The 17,746-nt window shown below is 35.0% G+C and overlaps 2 protein-coding genes across 3 annotated transcripts in view; both read left to right on the plus strand.

Annotated features, from left to right (window-relative positions):
* Nucleotides 1–17,746, plus strand: part of LOC149548301 (Transducin/WD40 repeat-like superfamily protein) — a 186,694-nt gene that overhangs the window by 22,574 nt on the left and 146,374 nt on the right. The gene's annotated exons all lie outside the window — the stretch shown is intronic.
* Nucleotides 7,802–9,166, plus strand: LOC149548302 (uncharacterized). The gene is made up of 2 exons (XM_089792397.1): nucleotides 7,802–8,606; nucleotides 8,752–9,166. The coding sequence occupies exons 1-2, from the start codon at nucleotides 7,867–7,869 to the stop codon at nucleotides 9,089–9,091; spliced, it is 1,080 nt and encodes a 359-aa protein (XP_089648523.1). The 5' UTR covers nucleotides 7,802–7,866; the 3' UTR covers nucleotides 9,092–9,166.

Raw genomic sequence — 17,746 nt, forward strand, 5'->3', positions numbered from 1 at the left:
GTATAAAATGAAACCTTGGCTCACAGCGCTTGTGGATTCGAATGCTAGAGAGGTTATTACAGCAAGGTTCAAAGTGTAAAGGAAGGTTGATGGTAATGCAGATGCTAAGTTGAATGCCTTAATACGACAAGGCAGACGAAAATATATAGAAAAGTGTCGGACTCCATTCACGGCTAAAATAAAAGGAGGGCCGTGCATTCTTGGCTTCCGCCGTTTATGTAACATATGCCATTTCAATTTACCAAGTAATAAATTGATTATGAAAGAGAGGAAGAAAGAATTTAAATAAAGAGGAGTTGAAAAGATTATAGTCGATTCAAATTTCCAATTATTAAATCGATTATAAACAAGGAAAGAATATAATTTGACTATTATTATAATTCAAATGTTATTATATCTAGAATATTATTATTATAATATATATTTACATACGTTCATGTAAGTATATCAATGGGGTAACATCATTTTATTAAGTTATTATAATGTAATGGTGCCATTTCATTTTTATATTTATATGCACATATATAAATATTTATTATAATAATATGATGAAAGATAAATTAAAATCCTTGAGGTACGTATTATGTTTTAACTCAATTATTTTATGTTTCTCAAATTATTTATTTAAATAACTCATGCAGGTCATGTATCCTGTTTCAGGTTGCTAGGTCCTCAACCCATCTGCCCAGTGATGGTGATGGTCCTGTGCCTAATTCTTTTCTGAGAATGCTTCCACCCCTTCGACGTGTTTCCTACAAGGAAATTCTCCGTAATTAAATTATATTATCATAATAAATTATTTAATCATAAATAATCATAACGGTTAACCATCTTCTCAATTCCGTGAATTCGTGATAAATGATCAACTAGCTTGTTATCTTAAATTATAACGACTAACCATTTTATCATTTCACAGGATTATAACCAATTTAACTGTCAATTGACTTCATGTGAACCTCAACGGCTATATTTTAAATTAGGTCAAAAATTGTCCATGAATTCATGATAAATGATCAACTAGCTTGTTATCTTAAATTATAACGACTAACCATCTTATCATTTCACAAGATTATAACCAATTTAACTTCCAATTGACTTCATGTGAACCTCAACGACTATATTTTAAATTAGGTCAAAAATTGGGATGTAACACCTTGGTTATTCCAGCTAACTTTGCGACGATGCAAACACAATGTAATTGCGCCATTGCCACTTGAACTCTTGTTAGCGCTTGACTAGTTGCGACTGTGCGACCAAGGGATGATCTCACAGTCGCAACTTAAACTTTGAAGGCAAAAAATGGAAATAAGGGCCGCGAGACCTAGGATAAAAGAATATAGCTAAAGCTAAATTATTTCATGAAACCTTTTAATATTTGAAATTGAAAACCTTAGGTGACGGTTGAGCAGTCTATCCTTTGAATTTGGTTATCTGGCGGGAGGGTATTTTTGGCTAACACTACCCTCGAAAGGACAAAAGTTTTTTGAGTTTTCTTCATCTCGACATTTCTAGTCCGGAGCAGGTTGCAAAATTCCCCGAAATTGTACACAGAGAATAGAAATCAGCATTTTCCAGATTCACTCTGCTTTGAGGTATTTGTCTTTTATTCACCAAGGTTTCAAGTACTTACTTTCCATAGTAGATTATAGGATTTCCTACTTTCTTCATATTCTCCATTGTTTGATTCATTGTGCATTGATCACTTCCTTGTGGTTGATCAATTTGTACCATTCCTTTTGGGAATTTGGGTTAAGGATAGATCCTGTTTTCCCCCTCATATCATACTTCTCCTACATATACATTCATTCATTTTTACCTCTATTCAATAACAATATAGTATTAATATAATGATATATTGTTAGAATAATAATAATTAAACAATATTGATTGAATCTTAAATAATAATATTATTATATCATTAAATGATTTATTAGAATTTATATTATAAGACATAATATTATATTATTATTGTTATATCAATATAAAATTTATAATAATAACATTTACTTAAGAAGACTAAATTCTTAGTCGCTAGATTTAATAAAGAAACTAATATACTAGTTTGAATGAGCTATGGACGATTGCGGTCAAGCATACACCAATCTAATAGTGTGAAGGGTGGGATGGAATTCCTATCATCCACCAGGACCATAACTGATAGGAATGATGATGTTTGTATGCCTCACGACAAGACTGCGATCCATAACTTTAGTTGATAGTGTCACGAGATTGAAATAATTGGAGCGACCGAATATTAATTTGTGCTCAAGGAAGGCATGGTACACATACAAAAGCATACAATGTATGTTTGGATATCTCCTCATTTGCTAGGCTAAGGCATCGCTTCTAACTCCATATCAAAGTAATGTGACTCGGACTTGGCTCAGACTCGGCAAGGGTAACTTTACTCGTGACTTGGCTCGGACTCGACAAAGTGAAAAAACCTCGAAATTTTGAGATTTTTTGGGATTTAAAGAACATTCCATGCACCAATTATTGAATAAATCCTAAAGACACAATAACATCATTAAATAGAAGGTAATTTGATCATATTGCACATACGTAAAAGTTAAAATTTAAATATACATTGATTACATAAGTACAATACTACAAAGTTAAATTGCTAAATACTAAAGTTTAAATAGTAGTTGAAGGAAATATTAGAAAAGTAAAGCATAGATATATAAAATGATAAATCCATGAAACTCGTTACCCATCAAAATGTATATAAAATCCAACACATCAATAGTCATCATCAAATGTTCCAAATTCCGATAGTATGTTAAGTTAAACAAAAAGTTAAAACAAGACTATAGCTATGGCTCCTAGTCGTCATCGTCATCGTCATCGTCATCGTCATCGTCATCCCCAACCTCAACCTTAGGCTCAATATGATCTATAAAATGCCTCTTAGTAAGGCGTCTAAGGTAGGTCTTGGATGACTGATTAGTCATAGCATCAACCTGTGAGGTACCTCTAGGATCAACTGTAGTCTTTGGCTCTGCCAGTGCTTGTGAGTTGCCACTAGGAACAACTGGAGCTCTTTGTTCCTCTGCTGCCATAGCCACGGCCTGAGCCTCTCTGTCTGTCTTGTCAACCCACTCTAGGTCCTTATCATCAAAGGCAAGATCAGTAGCCCCAGTGATCCACTCAGACTTTGGATCAACCTCCTCTAGAGTAATCGGAGAGGTGTCACCATCCAAAATCTCCCTGGTCCTAATGCGCAAGTTGTAATACGCAAAGACTAGCTTATTCATTTTCTCCACAGGCAACTTATTACGCCTCTTCGAGTGGATGTGCTCGAACATGCTCCAGTTGCGCTCACATCCAGAAGTGCTACTTGGCTAGCTCATTATGTGGATGACGATTTGCTGAAGGTTTTTGGTTGAAGGCCCAAATATTTGGCACCATCTATTTGAATTTTGAAAAAAGGAAAAGAAAAAAATATTAGTCTCATTTCAAAATTTTAACTTTAAAGCTAGAAATTTAGAAACTAGATTGTATAAGGCTTAAGTTGCAATTTTTACCTGGCTACAATTTTGTACGACCTTTGCAAATTTGACTTGAAAAAATGGGCCCCGATGCATTATTATAGGCATCCATCTCAAGCAACATATCTATGGCATTAGTGGCCATCTTCGATATCACAGTGTATAGGCTACTAAGAAAATCCTCATCTGCCTTGAAATCTTCATGGAAACGGTATGCCGATTGAGGTAATAGGCTGCTGTGTGGATGGGATTATGAAGTTGATTTTGCCATCTCCTATCAATTATGTCCCAAATAGGGCTATACTTGTCCTCAACTCCTACATATTTGGCCTTAATAGCCTCCTTGGCCCCATCCATGCCCTCATATATGTAGCCCATAGCGAGCTTCTCCCCATCAACAACTTGTAAGAGGGCTACAAGGGGCTTAGTGATCTACAAAACAATTAAACAAAAAAACAATTTAGTGAATGATGAAACTTTGCAAAGTTGCACAATGAAAATAAAACAAAAATATGTATGAGATAAATTAATTTATAAAATTTTAAGACTTAAGTTTTTAAAATTTAAATTGCCTCCACAACTTCCGTACATGGCTCCCAAAAACCTTCATCATCATCATAAATACATTTTGTTACATCTATCCTTGCAGAGGTGGTGGCAAAGGAGGAGAAACTCCATTGTGGACCAACAAACATGTACCTCAAAGCTAACCTTGAACTTAGCAAGGATTTTAGTGTGATAAAATTAGAGGCAAATCTTGTGATACATGGATGAGCCAACTCCTTTCCTTTCATGTATTCCCTCATAATGCTGAGGACCAAGGCATGATTATAGGTGAACTTGCAAAGATTTTTGGCCTTAGCAACTCATGATTTCACCCATTCAAGCTTGCCATTATCCTCTAACATGAGGTTGAGGCAATGGGCCGCACATGGAGTCCAAAAGATTCTTGGGTGTCTCTCCATCAAAAGTTTTCCTGCAGCAATTTTAAATTTGTTAGTAAACAATGAAAATTTTTAATGTATTAAAAAACTTTTAATTTTCAAAATTTAATGAAAAGCTAAAATAATTTTTCTAGAACTTAGAAGTTAAATTTTTACTTGCAACAACATAATTAGTTGCATTATTAGTAACCACTTGAACAACACTCTCTTTCCCCACATCCTTTATGACCTCAATAGCCTCACATAAGAATTTTGCATTTTTGGGATATGAGGAAGCATCTATAGACTTCAAAAACATGGTGAATCCTGAAAGTGAAAATTAAACAAAATAATTATCATTGAATAGTCAATAAAACAAAATTTTAGTTATTCAATAATACATTAAATTTTAGACTTTGAGAAGTAGAGGATGATGAATTACCTCCTCTAGAAACAAGAAAATTTAAGAGGCTCCTATTCCTCCTATTTGTCCATCCATTCGTCATATAATAGTACACCCCCGTTGGCTTCAAATCTTTCTATTGTCCTCCAACTCAAGTTTCATCTCCTCAACCATTTCTAGTAAGAGGGTGCCACTCAACTCATTTTTAGTGGGGGCTTTAAATCTCGCATCACAGATGGAAACTGCATCAATAATCCCCTGTCAGCAAGGAGGCTTGTTACATTTATAAAAACATTTTAATTAACATATTTCAACATCAAGTTAAAATTATAAAATTGAATTTAAAAGTTAAAAGTTTAAAACTTAAAACAATCAAATATAAATGAAGTACTTGGCTGCTATAAATGGAATGTTGTAGAAAAACCAAAATTTGCAAATTGCCTATATTCCAGCTTCATGGATCTCACTATTCTAGACCAAGCTCTCAAGTGAGGGTTGTGCACTAAGAGTGGAACATGGTACAAAAAAATTGTCCAACCTAGATTTTCTGAGTCTAGGACGAAAGGTATCGCTAGTACTACTAGCAGGGGCAACGCCACTGGTAGTGCAAGGAATAGATGTAGAAGAAGTACAACTAGTAGAAGCACTAGGATGATAGGGGGGAAGGGAAGAACCTTCTCCAACACAACCTATTGAACTTAGGGGTGTAAAACTAGATACAAAAGCATTTACAGATGAGCGTGGAAGGGAATTGGAACCAATCTGAGCTAACTCTGCTAATTGTTTTTGTTTTGATTCCTTTTCTTGTTCATATTTTTCTAAGGCAACATAACAAAAACGTTGAGCCTTAGGAGTTGCAACTTTACAAGGCTCAAGATCATGACCACTTATGCCAGCAATATGGTAGTTAAATCTATTTATCCCCCCCAATATTAACGACCTTACAAAATAGGCATTTTGTTTGAGTCCTACCTCTACTTGGAAAGTCTATGGTCTACTTCCAGCACCAATCTTTTTTATTGTCTTTAGAGAGCTTGGGTTTTTTACCTTCAGGAGCCATTACGAGTAAGGAAAAATGTCAATGTTCCTGCAATAAGACATTTTAGACCAAATATTACCATTTAAGCATTGCATTTTATGAAGATCTAAAGTAAAACAAAACCCATATGTTAAATATATATAACCTAATAATCAACAGGCTTGGAAATGCAGTTGCATTTATTCTTCTTATTCTAATTATCTACTGACAACTTTATATTGTCTCCTTGCTCTCCTATTATGAGACGACGCCTTTTCCATATTAATCTGATATTAACACTAACCTAACACAATGTGTGCGTTAGTGACTAATTAGATCAAACTTGAAATCGCCGGTTCATGAGGAGGCATAATTAAAGTTGTATAAGGAAATGACATGACCTTTGAGTCTGACATCTTTTGTCTAGATATTTAGAAGGATGGTGATGCAGTTCTGGAGGACAGACAAACAAAATTAAGTCTGCTGCTAGCATCTATATCCAGTGAATTAAATCAGAGATATTTTCAGTCAATATCACAGCAAAGTAATTATTCTTTCTTACATCAGTATTGGAGAAGTATAAAAGTTCTGATTATAAATATAGGTATCAAACATCCTCCATATTCAGAGAACTTGACTGTTCTTAGCATTCAAAGACCAAAATAAAAGTCTGATCAAAATTTAGAAGTTGCAGAATCTTTACATGGTATCAGAGCCAAGTTATCAGATTTAGGGCTTTGCAAAATTCAGTTATCAGATTTCATATATATTTAGTAGCTTTCTAATATCTTCAATGGCATACACAATCAGACCCGAGGATAGGTTTGATGGGAAAGAACACTTTGAAGCCTGGAAATTCAGAATCTTGATGATTTTTGAAGAGAACAATGTTAAACAATTCGTTGATGGAGCATCCAAACAACCCCCAGTTGAACCTCACAAATCTATATGGAGCAAAGGTAATAGAAAAGCTATTCAAATCATCTTGGATGGAGTTAAAAACGATATTGTACCTAGGCTTACAAAACATCAAACTGCCTTTGATATGATGAATGCATTACAAAAGGCATATGAAGTAAACAATGCAACCAGGGTTCTTGCACTAAAAAGACAACTAAATCACATTCAAATAAAGAAAGGAGAATCGATAAATTCTTATTTCCTAAGAGTTGCCGGCATTAGAGATGAACTATCAAGCATAGGAACCATCATTAGTGACACAGGATTAACACTTATGGCTATAGATGGATTGCTAGATTCATGGGAGACATTCGCACAAGGAATAAGTGCCAGAGATCAGCTTCCGGAGTTTAACAGACTCAAGAATGATTGTCTTCAAGAGGAATTTAGAAAACTAAAGAAAGGAGGGAAACCAAAAGTAGAAGATGAAAAACTTCACGTTTTTAATACAAATTCCTATAAAGGCAAGAAGAAGCATTTCAAGAAGAATACGGGAAATCAAAAGAATAGAATATAGATGGAAGACTCGCCGGTTACTCGGCGAGTTTTTAAAACTCGCCGAGTATTTTGGGACGGCGAGTAAATCGCCCAAAAACTCGCCTGCCAAAGAACTCGGCGTGAGTCCAAAAACTCGGCGAGTTATGTAAAAAAACTCGCGGTTCAGGGAACCCGTGGCCAGTGACGCCTAAATAGGTCAAAATGCATTGTTTTTTGCATTGTTTCTTTCATTTGTGTGGAGCAAAGAAGGTTTTAGCTGATTGCAAGTGATTAAAGACAGATTGGAGTGGATTTTGGAGGATTCCAACCAAATTTAGAAGAGAAATTTCTTTCCAAGTATGTTTATCTTATCATTGTTTGAAAACTTTTATAGTTTCAAGCAAAGCTTTTATTGTTTTTGTTGTTGTTTGTAAATGATTTCAAATCATTTGAAAGTTGAAACCCTAGTTGTTCTAAACTTCTAGCTTCTAAGTTCTAACTCTAAGTTCTAACTCTAAGTTCTAACTTTGTTTATTCGTTTTTCTATAAATTTAATTATTTATGTGTAGGGCAGCGGACAAGCATTAAGAAAACATGACAAACCCGCAAGAAGAGTGGCCACAAACACCATGCCCATCTGGATATATAGGCACTCGGCCTAAAAATGCAAGAGATAAGGCATGGCGGTATGCCTATGAAGCTCCAAGTCCAAATGATATTGGGAAGGTGATATGCATTCCCTGTGAGAGAATTATTTCTGGAGGCATAAACCGCCTCAAATACCACCTTGCAGGCATAAAGAAACATGACTCAAATCCTTGTCTTAAGGTAACTGATGAAGAAAAAAGATTCATCCATGCCCTACTTGCAGCTGCTGAAGAGAAAAAATTGAATAGGGAGAGGGCAAAATTATCTATGAGGGCAGCCATAGCTGAATCTGAAGGAGCTCTTTTTGATATGCAAGAGGAAGAAGAAGCACTTGAGAACATACCAAGATCTCTTCGTGGCCCACGGATCCGCAAACAAAATTTCTCTTTTACCGGTTCCACTTCTTCTACATCTCCTACTTCTTCATCATCACCATCCGGATCCCCATCAGGGATAGGTGGTTATTTTGTGCCCAAGAACACACCTGGAGCACAACCATCATTAGAGGGCACTGCATGGTTTAAGGAGGTGCATGACCAAACTGATATTGCAGCAACTGATTTTTGGTTTTTCAACAATATCTCAATGAATGCCGCTGATAGTCCCTATTGGGTCAATATGGTGAATGCAATGACAATATCAGGCAAAGGGTACAAGCCACCTAATCGCAAGAATATGAGTGGAAGGTTAGTATTTTACTATTTAGTAATTGTAAATAATTGTGATTCACTTTAGTTCATTGTTATATTTTAAATCTTAATTGTTATAATTTATTTCCTAATTTTTTACTAACACTTACACTTTATTTAATATTACACCTAAATTTTGTAGGTTGCTTGACAAAGCGGTTGGTAGGGCAACATTGTTGATAGAAGACCAAAAGAAAGAGTGGAAGAAGTATGGCTGCACCATTTTATCTGATGGGTGGACAGATGGAAGAAGTAGAACCATTATTAACTTCTTGATTGCTTGCAAAGATGATGTGGTGTTTTGGAAATCTGTCGATGCCTCCAACAAAGTGAAAAATGCAGCCACATTGGCTTTAATGTTGGAGAATGTTGTCATGGAGGTGGGAATAGAGAATGTGGTGCAAATAATCACAGATAATGCAGCAGCATATGTGGCAGCAGGTAGATTTAATTTTTTATATTTGAATCAATATGAATCATGAATGTAATGCTATGGTATTATTCAATTTAGATTTGATGTAATTTGTAAATACTAAATATGGAAAGTTTGTTACTGATTATTGATTTTTTGCTAATCTTTTCGGTAGAATCCTCCAATAGAGGCATCCCACACTTTTTTGGTCACCTTGTGCAGCACATGTCCTTGACCTTCTTTTGGAAGACATAGGAAAACTTGATTGGGTGAGTCTAGTTGTGGAAGATGCTAAGCGAGTCACGAAATATATCTATAATCACCCATGGGTTCTCAGTTTGATGAGAAAAGCCACTAAAGGCAAAGATTTGATGAGACCTGCTATGACAAGGTTTGCAACGGTCTTCTTGACGTTGCAAAGTATTCTTGACCACATATTGGCTTTGAAGCAAATGTTTGTGTGTGCTGATTGGGTTGCTTCACCTTACTCAAAGAAGCCCGAAGGAGAGGCTGTGGCACGAATAGTCTTTGATGATAGTTTTTTTGCAAAGGCTAAGGAGATTGTGGGGGTAACTTCATTATATTTTTAGTTTATTCAAGTTTCATTATCAATTCATAACTTACTATATTATTAACTAATTTGTATTTTTCAAATTTCAAATGTAGATGTCTCTGCCCCTGGTTCTAGTCTTGCGCACATGTGATGGGCAACAATCCCCAATGGGAAGTCTTTATGAGGCCATGGATAGGGCGAAAGAGGCTGTTAGAAGTTACTATCACGGGGACAGTCTTAGATTTGACCTCATTTGGGAAATAATTGATAGGAGGTGGAACAATATGCTCTACCAACCTATTCATGCAGCAGGCTACTTCCTTAATCCCAAATTCAGGTACTATGATAATTGATTGTCCTTGAAGTTGGAATTTTAATAAGTCTTTATTTTACTTTACTTTTTAAGGTTGTGTAGTAAGACTTGATATCATTTTCTATTTGTTTTAGGGCTGATGATTCCTACTCAAATTCTAATGGAGAGGTCATGGAAGGTCTCTCTAAATGCATTGAGAGAATGATATCAAGTGAAGAGGAGAGAGACCTTATTGTGACCGAACAACAAATCTATGTGGAATCAAGGGGTCCTTTGTTCTCTTCTATGCTAGCAAAGAGAGCAAGATCTACTCAAGTACCAGGTAAAGCATCAAACTTTAAAACTTTTGTTAATTGATAAGTTGTGCTTCTGATTTTTTTTTTTATTGCTTTATAACTTTTTTAATTTTGTTTTGCAGATGCTTGGTGGGCAAGTTGGGGTGGCAATACCCCCAATTTAAGGAAATTTGCTCTCAGAGTCCTATCCCAACTTTGTAGCTCATCCCATTGTGAGCGCAATTGGAGCTTATTTGAGTCCATCCATACAAAGAAAAGAAACAGAGTGACTCAAAAACGGCTTAATGATCTTGTTTATGTGCACTATAATCTTAAGTTGCACATAAAAAAGGCACAACTCTTAGAACTACCTGGTCTGCTTGATCTAGATGAGATAGATCTTTATTCTGATTGGACAGCACAGGAGCCAAGTCCATTGTTTATGCCAGATGAGATCGCTGATTTGGAGAGGCAGGCCATGGAGGGGGAGGCTAACACTGATTTTCAGTTCACTATGGATGACATTGAGGATGAGGACGAGGATGATGATGATTCAGGCGAGGATCAGGCATTACCATTAGGAGGAGATGCATCCTCTTCTAGGACGCCGAGCCAGTAAGTAGGGACATCGAGCGAGGGCGCACAACCACAGAGTTCACAGTCACGCAGCTCACGCCCTATCCCAGTGCGGGGCACTTCTTTTAGGACTAGACCCCCTCGCTTTCCTGCTAGTGCAAGTGGAAAGAGGAAGATGTGATTGACATTGTATTGATGTATTTAGACTTTTAGTATTTACTTCTAGTTTGACAAATTGAAACTATTTAGTAATTTACTATTTTGCTTCCTACCATGAGCATTCTGCATGAGAATGCAATTTTGTACGCATTATGCATTTATATATATCTAAACTTTGTTTCTTTCTTTTGTATTGTCTTTAATTAACTTATTAGATTCATCTTCTCATTAAATTTTGCAAAATAAATGTATTTTTAATTAAATTTCAGCGGTTTTTTAGGTTCCTGAGTTTTTTCCGAGTTTTTTTTTTAAATCACCGAGTTTTTTCCGATTAAACTTTTGGAGGGCTGGGTGAGTTTTTGCATTTGGCGAGTTTTCCAACATAGGAATAGAAAGCCCAAGAAAGATCTATCTAAACTAAAGTGTTTCAAATTTGAAAAATTTGGACACTATAGATCTAATTGTCCTAAAAACTCCAGACAAGAAGCAAATTGTACAAATGTCATTTGAGAAGAAGATACTTATGATTCTGAGAACCGTGTTTTGTATTCCTCTCTATCAAATGAAATTTCAAATAAAGCATGGGTAATTGATAGTGGATCTTTTAGACATATAACAAGATACAAAGAAACTCTAGATTCTTTATCAGAGAAGGTTAACGGTGAAGTTACGATTGGTGATAACTCAACACATTCCATTGAAGGAATTGGAAATTGTACTTTGAAACTAAAATCAAGAAATGCTCTTCTTCTTAAAGGTGTACTCTGTCTACCAGGGATTAAAAGAAACCTAATCTCAATTACAGCACTTGAAGATGATGGACACAATGTTGCATTCGTAGATGGCAAAGTATTAACTTGGGCTAAGAACTCTTCCATCAAGAAAGCAAAGTTAATTGGTCAAAGAAAGGGATATTTGTATGAATTGAATACAAAATCTAGTCAATCCATTCAAGCCCTAGTTCACAAAGCTGAAGATTCAAATGAAATATGGCACAGAAGATTAGGGCATCTAAATTTTAAAACTTTATCAACTATGGAAAAGATGGTTACTGGATTACCCAAACTAAATAAAGACCACCCTAGTATTTGCAAAGGGTGTGCTCTAGGTAAAAACACTAGAAGTCCCTTTCATGATAGTACTAGGAAAACAAATAATGTACTAGAATTAATTCATTCAGATTTATGTGGACCTATGTCTACTCCTTCCCTTGTAGGATAGATTTATGTGGACCTATGTCTGTTCCTTCTCTTGGAGGATTCTGGTATTATATCTTGTTCATAGACGACTTCTCTAGGAAATCATGGATTTACTTTTTAAAATGCAAGGAATCAAAAGAAATCCTACAAAGATTTAAAGAATTCAAAGCATTAATTGAAAATCTTTTAGGACATAAAATTAAAACCCTTAAGAACTAATAACGGAGGAGAATATACCTCAAACTTGTTTAAAAGGTTTTGTAAAGAATTAGGGATTAAGAGGGAGTACATTGTTCCTTATAACCCATAGCAAAACGGGGTAGCAGAAAGAAAGAATAGGACAATTATAGAAGCTGCCAGGGCTATGATTTTTGACCAAAACCTAGAATATTATCTTTGGGTAGAAGCCTTTTGTACTGCTGTATATATTCAAAACAGAAGCCCTCACTCCTATCTTAAAGATAAAACTCCTGAAGAAGTATTTACTAAAGTAAAACCCAATATAAGTCATCTTAGAATTTTTGGATGTTCTGTATATATCCATTTTCCAAAAGAAAAGAGAACCAAGTTAGAACTCTCCGGGAGGAAAGGTATTTTTGTAGGGTATAGTGAAACTTCTAAAGCATATAGGATTTCCATACCTGGACAGAAAACTATTGAACTTAGCAGAGATGTAATCTTTTAAGAAGATCTTGCATTCAAATGAGACATAAGTTCTGATGAACCTTCTCCTTTATCTAGTTCTGAAAGAAATAGTGACTAGGTCCCAAAGGGAGAACTGAAAAGAAATTGAAGATGAAATTCAAAATATGAAGCTTGAAGAAAATTCAAAGAAATGACCACTTTGGGCCATTAAAACAGTTGAAGCAACTCAAGATTTTGCTGCACCTTCTGGAACAATCAGAGAAAACAAAGGACCTAAAAGATTCTGTGGTTATACAACTAACATAAGTGATTTATCCAAAATAAAGCCAACCAATCCCTCTGATGCTATTAAACATACAGTTTGGAAAGAAGCTATGACAGAAGAATACCAATCTATCATGAAAAATGATCTTTGGGAAATTGTTCCAAGACCTAAAGGAAAATTTGTTGTTTCTTCCAAATGGATATTTAAAATAAAGCATGCTACTGACGGTAGTAATGAGAAGTATAAAACCAAATTTGTAGCTAGAGGATTTTCTCAGAAAGAAGAGATTGATTATGAAGAAACCTTTGCTCCTGTTGCCAGATATACCTCCGTAAGAGCAGTCTTAACAATTGCCGCATCAAAGGGATGGAAGGTACATCAAATGAATGTAAAAACAACATTCATTGTTCCAAGACCTAAAGGAAAATTTGTTGTTTCTTCCAAGTGGATATTTAAAATAAAGCATGCTACTGACGGTAGTAATGAGAAGTATAAAACCAAATTTGTAGCCAGAGGATTTTCTCAGAAAGAAGAGATTGATTATGAAGAAACCTTTTCTCCTGTTGCTAGATATACCTCCGTAAGAGCAGTCTTAGCAATTGCTGCATCAAAGGGATGGAAGGTACATCAAATGAATGTAAAAACAACATTCCTAAATGGAAAGATTTCAGAAGAAGTATATCTGGAGCAACCTGAAAGATTTGAAACTCATGATCCTAACGCTTTTGTTTGCAGGCTCAAGAAAGCTCTCAATGGGCTTAAAGAGGCTCCTAGGGCCTAGTATGAAAGAGTTGATAAGTGTCTCACCAGTTTAGGATTCTCCAAGAATGAAGCTGATCCAAATTTATATTATAAAAGAGATAAAGATGATATGGTAATTCTAATACTGTATGTTGATGATCTACTAATAATAGGTGATGATCATCTCATAGATCAGTGCAAGAAAGATCTAACTAGAGAATTTGAGATGAAAGATTTGGGACTCCTTCATTACTTCCTAGGACTGGAAGTACAAAAAAAATTTGAAGAGACTTGGAATGTGGAATTGCAAACCTATGTCTTCTCCAATGGAGACTAATCTACATAAACTTAAGGAAGCAACTACATAATCAACATCCATAGATTCTACTCTCTATAGACAGATGATTGGGTCTCTTATGTACTTAGTAAATACAGGACCAGATATTTGCTATGCAGTTAATGCCTTAAGTCAGTCTATGTGTGAACTGGAGGAGATTCACCTAGTTGCAGTTAAACACATTATGAGATACTTACAAGGCACTGTTAATCTCAGACTCAAATATGAGAAAGTTGCTCTAGACTTACATGGATTCACTGATTCAGATTGGGGTGGAAGTGTTAAAGATAGGAAAAATACTTCAGGATGCTGTTTCAGTTTGCGATCAGTAATGATATCTTGGATATGTAGAAAATAGTTTTCAGTAGCATGGAGTTCTACAAAAGCCGAATACATTGTAGTAGCGATGGCCTCCTGGGAAGCAGTATGGCTAAGGAAGTTACTTGTGGGATTATTTGGGCAAGCTATGAATCCCACGATTATTCATTGTGATAATCAAAGTTCCATCAAACTCTCAATGAATCCAGTTTTCCATGATAGGTCCAAGCATAGTGAAATTCCTTACCATTATGTAAGAGATATGGTAGACAGGAATTCTGTAAAATTGGAATACATTTGCACCGCAGATTAGACAACAAACATACTCACCAAACCTCTATCTAGAGTGAAGATAGAACACTTCAGGAGGAGACTTGGTATGGTTGAGTTGTAATCCATTTGTACTCTCTTGATTATTAATAAAATAATTTTACTTGTCAGGCTTTTGACTGTTATGGGCTCCACCATTTGTATTCATTTGTATTCATTATTTTAAGAGGTGACAATCTCTGAAAAATAATGAACACTTGTATAAAACATTATGAGAGGTGACGATCTCTTAGATAATGTGCTAAACAACAGAGTTCTACTGTAAGATCTAGATGAGTTCAAGATCATATTGTGATGTAGACATTGCTATGTTTATGAGTCACAAGTTGGATAAAGGGAGAATTTTAGTATTCTCTGAGGTTATCCTGTTTTCTGGTAGATCTTAAACTCAGCATCTTGTTGTGATATAGAAATACCAGTTTCTATGAGTCACAACTTGGATAAATGAAGAATTTAAATTACTCTTCAGATTTATCCTGTATCTTATCATTAGTAGCAGTGATCTGTCATATCACAAGTTGAGTAATATGACATTGTATTATGTGTTCTATTAATCACATACTGAGAAGATTCAGACAGATATAGAGTATTAGTTCTTGCTTATACATCTGTATTGATGTTGCTAGATATAATATCTCTCTGTATGATTATCAAGTTAAGAGGGAGTGTTAAATATATATAACCTGATAATCAATAGGCTTGGAAATGCAGTCGCATTTATTCTTCTTATTTTAATTATCTACTGACGACTTTATATGCTCTCCTTGCTCTCCTATTATGAGACGACACCTTTTCCATATTAAACTGATATTAACACTAACCTAACACAATGTGTTAGTGACTAATTAGATTAAACTTGAAATTGCCAGTTCATGAGGAGGCATAATTAAAGTTGTATAAGGAAAAGACATGACCTTTGAGTTTGACGTCTTTTGTCTAGATATTTAGAAGGATGGTGATGCAGTTCTGAAGGACACACAAACAAAATTAAGTTTGCTCCTTCTAGCATCTATATCCAGTAAATTAAATCAGAGATATTTTCAGTCAATATCATAGCAAAGTAATTATTCTTTCTTGCATCAATATTGGAGAAGTACAAAAGTTCTGATTATAAATATAGGTATCAAACATCCTCAATATTTAGAGAACTTAGGAGACTGTTCGTAGCATTCAAAGACCAAAATAAAAGTCTGATCAAAATTCAGAAGTTGCAGAATCTTTACAGCATAAACATACAAAAAAATTTTATCCAAAAAACCCATAAGCATAGAGAAAAAAATCATCAGAATCATCAAAATCAACTCTTACCTCTTTGAAATATGTTGAGAAGTGTTGAGAAGAGCTCCTGTAAACTCCTTGATGATCAAAATGCAAGCGTATAGTTGCTCCAATGTCACAAATGCAAGCTTTTCTCCTCTTCCTTTCAATTGGTTGCAAAACAATGACACTCTATTTCTCTTCTTCCTCTCTCTCTCTCTCTCTCTCTCTCTCTCTCTCTCACTCACACACACACACACACACACACACTAGAGTGTTATGAAAGCCCTTTTAGGGTCTTAAGCATAAAAAAGAACAAAAAAATATATGAAAAAACTAAGCATTTAAATTTTTTTTTATTGCCCAGACTTTTACTGCCGCAGTCGGGTCATGCCGGGTCACAACTATCATGATGCGCGAATCACGCCTTGACTTGCGAGTGACACGAGTTAGACGAGTCACACTCCTTGAACAGCCAAGCCTAGGTCATGGGTCATTTTGAGCCGGCAAGCTTTCCGTGACTTGCCGACACGGGAGACTTGCCCGACACGCGGCGAGTCTTGTTACTCTGCTCCATATAGATAGTGTCAACAAATAAATTACTCCCCACAAACCCCAACAACGAGAAGAGAACTCAATACAAAGTTGATGTTATTCAATTGATATTTGAAACTCTTGACCACAAATTTCCAAACAATAACTAAGTGGCATGATAATATCTTAATCGAATTTTCCGGAGACATCATTTTAAGGAAAAGACAAAAGACCTATCCCTTGGAATGCATTTATTCATTATAACAAGTATAAATAGAGAATCAACTCCTCTGTGTGGGGGGGGGTGGGGAGTTTGGAAAACTGATTTTTTAATCTATGATCTCTTGGTTAACGGGAACCTCCCTATACTTCAGACAAGTACAACGCCAATAAACATTATAAGGAGAACTCTAACTTCTTCTCATAGCTGGATCTGTACATTGAACAGGGATAAGGGTCTACCCCTTAGCACTCATGTACACCTTCTCTTGCTTATTTTCATTCACAGTTGGAAGATATAATAAGCCATAATAGCAACAAATTTAAGTATAGTAAAATGGAAATAACAGTATGCAATAAGCAGAAAGGATAATAGATTAAAGGTAGTATTCAACTCAGCATATTTCTACTCTTTAGAAGAACCGACTATTTAACATATAATTGATTTCAATCATTAAAAATTAGAGAAGGCCTCACAGAGAAGGGATCAGTATTTTGGAATCAGGAACATCTTCCATATCAATTGTAGAATTATAGTTCCAAATCACAAATACCATCATACTACTATAAGCAATACTATCAGTTCATCAATATATCAGAGCAAACATATATTCATAAAAGACTTAGGAAGTGAGTGTAAGTCACAGGCAAAGGGAAGTCTTTTATAAATAGTTAGTCCCAAAACACATACAATTGTATTTGGGACATTATAATGGTATTAGAGCATAATCCTGCCATCTTGTGAGTGAAGGGTTATGGAAATTTATGAGAGGACGACAAATAAAACTACAATGATTGACTTAGCAAATGATATATTGTTAAAATAATAATAATAATTAAACAATATTGATTGAATCTTAAATAATATTATTATTATAACAATAAATGATTTATTAGAATTTATATTATAATATATAATATATTATTATTATTATTTTTGGTCGGTAATATATTATTATTATTATATCAATATAAAATTTATAATAATATAACGAAGGAATGAC

This window comes from Cupressus sempervirens, chromosome 7 (genome assembly GCF_028749045.1).
Source record: "Cupressus sempervirens isolate cs-2001-9-10 chromosome 7, ASM2874904v1, whole genome shotgun sequence".
Lineage (NCBI taxonomy): Eukaryota > Viridiplantae > Streptophyta > Pinopsida > Cupressales > Cupressaceae > Cupressus > Cupressus sempervirens.

Bases quoted from the DNA above. Each gene is read 5' to 3' on its own strand.
- LOC149548302 (XM_089792397.1), top strand. From the start codon at position 7,867: ATGACAAACCCGCAAGAAGAGTGGCCACAAACACCATGCCCATCTGGA. The intron at 8,607-8,751 runs GTTAGTATTTTA...TAAATTTTGTAG, and splicing joins CGCAAGAATATGAGTGGAAG to GTTGCTTGACAAAGCGGTTG.